Source organism: Hemitrygon akajei, chromosome 26 (assembly GCF_048418815.1).
Source record: "Hemitrygon akajei chromosome 26, sHemAka1.3, whole genome shotgun sequence".
NCBI lineage: Eukaryota > Metazoa > Chordata > Chondrichthyes > Myliobatiformes > Dasyatidae > Hemitrygon > Hemitrygon akajei.
In genome coordinates, this window is record NC_133149.1 from 34,670,762 (window position 1) to 34,675,731 (window position 4,970).

Sequence of the window (4,970 nt, forward strand, 5' to 3'; positions counted from 1 at the left end):
GACACACCAGTGGACACTGACTGAGTGTTGGCAACCCACAGAAAGGTGGGGGCTTCGGAGACCGAACCAGGAGATCAGTCAGTAAAACTCACAGTGTTACAGCAGGGCCGGTGGGGACTTGTGTGTGTGTCCACACATGCCAGAGTGATGAGTCCACCACAGAAGAACGGTCTAGCTGAAGACCAAAATGGTCATAACTGAATGGCCACAATGAAACGACGGATTAAGAAAGCCACAAAAGGTTTGCCTGCCGCAGCTGTTGCTGTTACATCTCGCTCGCTCGCTCTCTCTCTCTCCAACGATTTCAACACAACAACCATAACCACCTCAGCATTTATGAACTGAACTCTATACCTTCCTATGACAATTCATTTACCCCTAGACATCGATAGAGCTTGTTTATTATTGATTATTATTATTCCTACACTTTTAGGTTTATTACTGCTAACTTGTTTTATATGTATATTTGCATTTTTGATATTGTATTGTGTAGTTTACTAATAAACACCTTTAGATTAGTACCACCAGACTCCAACAGATACTTCTATCTTTGCTGGTCAGACACCCAGTTACAGGGTACGTAACAATAGATTCTTTTATCTCAGACAGGAATTTGTTGGGCCCAGCATTTCTGTCTAAGGGATTAATTCCAATCATCACACTTTCCCTAAGGCTTTACAATTTGCTTCCTCTCGATCTATTTGCGGAGGCAAGGGGAAGTCTCTTTCCATCCACTCCGCAAGATTCATTCCAGGAGCCGGCAACTCATTATTCCTACATCTCCCATCTGCTTCCTTTGCTGATGACCTCGAATCGATGTCCTCAGGTTACCTAACCTGTTGCCAATGATGACAGACTCTCCCTGTCATTCAAAATCCCTCACTCTAAGTCCATAGAGTGATCTAATGTTACAGCAGTAATAAATCATGGCCTTTGGACTGAAAAATTAATCTTGAATGGAATTTGCCCTCTCAGGTTGAGTTGGAGTTATGGTGAAGGCAGCAGTTCAGAGTAACATTCCTGTTGGAAGCTCCACATTCTCTTGGTTTTCAGGGCAAGTCCACGAGTCAAACACAAATCTACCAACTTTGTTATCAGCTGCTGATAAAGTGCCCTTATATAGAGTGAGCGTCTGTGGGCTGCGACACAGATCTCCTGGAGAAGCACAGCAGAAACAGGTGAGAAGAGCCCTGAGGCTCAATTTCCTCCAACCCAGCGAGCTTGCCTGCTTATCCTTGTAAATGCTCTCTCGGGTCAGCTTCTCTGTTGGTCAATTGGTCAAGGCATAGGAACTAAAGAACAGCTTTCTGTTCTTCTGTATTGTTACAAGGTATAATTAAATGGGAGTTTGATAGCTTCTTCATTAGTAAGGGCATCAAAGTTTATGGGGAGAATGTAAGAGAATTGGGCTGAGGGAGAAAATAAATCAGTAAATCAAAAGGCCCGATTCTGCTCCTGTGATTTATGCTTTTATAACTGACAGGTTATAACAGGCTCGATGTATGGAGGATCCTTTCTCTGGCTGAAGAGTTTAGATCCTGGGGTGGGGTCAGAGTTTCAGAATAAGGGGTGTGGCATTAAGGACTTCAAAGAGAAGGAATGCTGTAAATTAGAGATCAGTAGGTCTTTGGAAGTCTCGAGGGCTCAGTCACTGGGCTCATTCAAAGCAGATATGGATATATTTCTGGCTGCCATGGGCACCTAGGCATATTGAGACAGTGCAGGAAAATGGTGGTGAGCCCAAAGACCAGCTTTGATCTCAATAACAGAACAGGTTCAAAGGGCTGCATGCTGACTCCTTGTGTAACAAATAGAGTTCAGAAGGGGGCAGGAATACTCCTGTAGATTTTCCGTGTGGGTTGAACCCGGCACTAACTCCGATCATTATTTTTTTCCCATAGATTGACTGCAAAGGGACACAGAAATAATCTGCCATACTCAATATCATTTGAGAACACCACCATGTTTCCCAGAGCAAACCTCCTGCTTCTGGCTGCTGCCTTTCTCACAGGTATGAGATTCAAATATTCCTATTCTCTTATTCTGGGACGATGACTGGGATTTTATTGCCACTTCCAAACTTCAAAGGTTCTTGATTGACCTTGGACTCACTATCTTCACTTCACTGATGTGCACCTGATATTAGCTCTTATCTGAATTCTGGAGCCCCTTGCATTGTCCATTCTTCCACACATCGGCTCCTGGGCGCCCTTACTGGGTTTGTTCTAAGTCCACGTTATAAATATTCAAAGACCTGGGATTTTACTCTATGACTCATCCAGCTACAGTACAGCCCCAAAAAGGACTGATCACCAAGATACAGTGTGAAGTTTTGTTACATAACATTCGGGTGAATGAACAGTAGATCAGTGGAATGTTCTTCCTGTTTCCTACCCTGATCACCTCAAATTTTCCTTCCCATAGGCTGTCGGGCTGAGATCAATGGAGATCAGGTTCGAGATGCCTTCTGGAATTACATCAGCCAAATGACTGAAGAAGCCCAGGATAGCGTCGAGCTGATCCAGAGCTCAGAAATCGGCCAGCAACTCAAGTGAGCCTTTGGCGTTTTAATGGGTACTAAGAATAGATCAGCAACTTGTATTGAGCAAGGAACTGGCCAGGGATGTCTTAGGACTGGAGCATTGCAACAGTCCAAGAGTTTCTTTGCAATTATTTTATAGAATCTGATCCCTGATCCTCACCAACATTATTGTCCAGCTCTATTTGTTAATTGACCAGTTTAAGATGCCAGTGAAGTCTCAACTATAGACACAAATTTCCTTCACTAAGGACATTATGGACTTCTATGATGACCCAGTCAATCTGCAGTAACAACAGTGATATTTTGAATTTCAGATGTATTATGTATCTACTCTAATCTAAATGTTTTTCAGTAGGAGCTGAATTCATTATTTCAGATTAATTGTCCTGGTTTTGTGGATTGGTTTCACCAGCACCACTGTGCTATAATATTAAAGTGAAGGTTCCTCAGCAAGTTTAAAAACAAACAAGAATGAGAATAAAGAATAAAAGAAGGGGTAAACTCATCAGGGCTGTTGGAACAGATACCCAGCAAAACTTAACAAATAGGTAATAATAGAATGAATGAAAACTATTGTGTGAATCACATCCTCCCACTGCAATGAACATCTGTAGTTCCCTTAGAAGATCTTGTGATCCAAAATGTCCTTTATAAGCTCTTCTTTCCAGTGTACATTTCTCTCAGAACCAGCCTTGTACAGAGCTCTGTCTAAATGTATCTCTTTCCTGTAGCGTGTATAAGAAACAACTGTCTCTTCTTTTCCAGTCACCTTGTTCAGGATAATCTGCAGACGGTCAATGACTATGCTGAGGATCTCCGACAGAAGTTGGCTCCTTACACAGATGGTCTTCATGAGAGGATGACAGTAGACATTGAGAGCCTTCGCCAGCAGATAAGAGAACAGCTGGAAGACCTGAGGGAGAAACTTGCTCCCTTTGCGGATGGAGTTCATCAGAAGATCAGCAGGAACATTGAAGAATTTCATCAGAAGTTGACCCCTTTTGCTGAAGACCTGGGCCAACAGCTGTGTAAGAATGCAGAGGAACTTCGGCAGAAGTTGACTCCTTTTACTGAAGAGCTACAGGCCAGACTGGAAGTGAGCACAGAGAACCTCAGGGAAGTCCTGACTCCCTACGCTGAAGAGCTCCAGGTGAAGATTGATGAAAACATGGACACCCTCAGGCAGAACGTGGCTGCCAAAGCTGAAGAGTTCCGCTCCAGGTTTAATGAGAATGTCCAGGAGCTTCGCAATAGCTTGGCACCCTATGCCAAGGATGTCCAGATCAAGATGAACCAACAAATTGGAGAAATGTCCCAGATGGTTGAGCCATATGCCGAGAAGCTCCAGGCAAAAGTCAATGAGCACGTGGATGTTCTGAACCAAAGGCTGAACCCTTACATCATCGAACTGAAAGCTAAACTTAACGAGAACGTGGACCAGAACCTGGGCCCATTCATTGAAAATTTCAACACCAACGTTAACCAGAGAATCGAGGAGTTCCATCAGAACCTGGCTCCCTACACTGAGCAGCTGAAACAAATCATCAGTCAGAATGTGAAGGAGATGCAGGAGAGACTCGTCCTGAATGGAGCCAATGTTCAGCAGGATCTTCAGACCCAGCTCACCACTTTATGGGGCAACTTCTGGCAGCATCTGCAGAACTAATTGAGAAGTAGAATTTACTTCATTGTCCTCTTGGTGCACAGATAAAGTAATGCTTAAATGTAACTCTCCCCACTTTATTTATTTTTTGCAAAGAGGGATATATTAATATTATTGTATTTTTGAGTGTGAATTTCTGAAATGTGTACAATAAAATTTTGAATTACCTTTTGATCCATCACATTTGCATGTTTTATTTCATAATGGAAATTGCCCCTTCGTACACATACATTTTTGTAAATACTTTAAGAAATTCACTCATATAACATCATTTCCTTCAGTGTTACACCATTGGTAATTAACATTATCTGGAGTGATCCCTAGAAATTACCATTTCTCAATGATTTTGCATCTCTTCAGGTTTTGAAGTCAGACCCTCCTTCGTCTGAGACATCCTTGTTGAATTGGTGCCATTTTTGGTTTTGTCTCTCTCAGAATGATAATCTTTGCTGTTCTCCCTCAGGAGCATTTGAGGAAACCTGGAATATTATTCCCCAGAGGCAACTCTCTCTGGGCAATTCTCTGCAAACTGGATTGAGACTCCTAAACAATGAATCCTTTACTTATTTTGAGTCTTCAGGCTTGTCTGCAATATGGTACAGTCCTCCCACTATGACAGGTGTCCAAAGGTTGAGGTATTGCTTTTCAGATGATTGCACACTCATTACATGATGATGTACATGCTCACTCCAGATTCAAGTCAGTTTATTGTCATATACAGCAGCGTGCAATGAAATTCCTCACTCGTGTGATGTTCACCGTGTA

The 4,970-nt window shown here is 42.5% G+C and overlaps 1 protein-coding gene across 1 annotated transcript; it reads left to right on the forward strand.

Moving 5' to 3' along the window:
- The first annotated feature begins 1,026 nt into the window (after positions 1-1,026).
- On the forward strand, positions 1,027-4,327 carry LOC140716859 (uncharacterized). Its single transcript, XM_073029846.1, has 4 exons — positions 1,027-1,178; positions 1,902-2,011; positions 2,425-2,551; positions 3,308-4,327. Exons 2-4 carry the CDS (start codon positions 1,963-1,965, stop codon positions 4,206-4,208), a joined length of 1,077 nt encoding a protein of 358 aa, XP_072885947.1. The 5' UTR covers positions 1,027-1,178; positions 1,902-1,962; the 3' UTR covers positions 4,209-4,327.
- The last annotated feature ends 643 nt before the right edge of the window (positions 4,328-4,970 follow it).

What these genes read in the sequence shown, in the direction of transcription:
- LOC140716859 (XM_073029846.1), top strand. Translation starts at nt 1,963, where the DNA reads ATGTTTCCCAGAGCAAACCTCCTGCTTCTGGCTGCTGCCTTTCTCACA. An exon ending in GGCTGCTGCCTTTCTCACAG is followed by an intron (nt 2,012 to 2,424) that starts GTATGAGATTCA and finishes TCCTTCCCATAG; the next exon opens with GCTGTCGGGCTGAGATCAAT. An exon ending in GAAATCGGCCAGCAACTCAA is followed by an intron (nt 2,552 to 3,307) that starts GTGAGCCTTTGG and finishes CTTCTTTTCCAG; the next exon opens with TCACCTTGTTCAGGATAATC.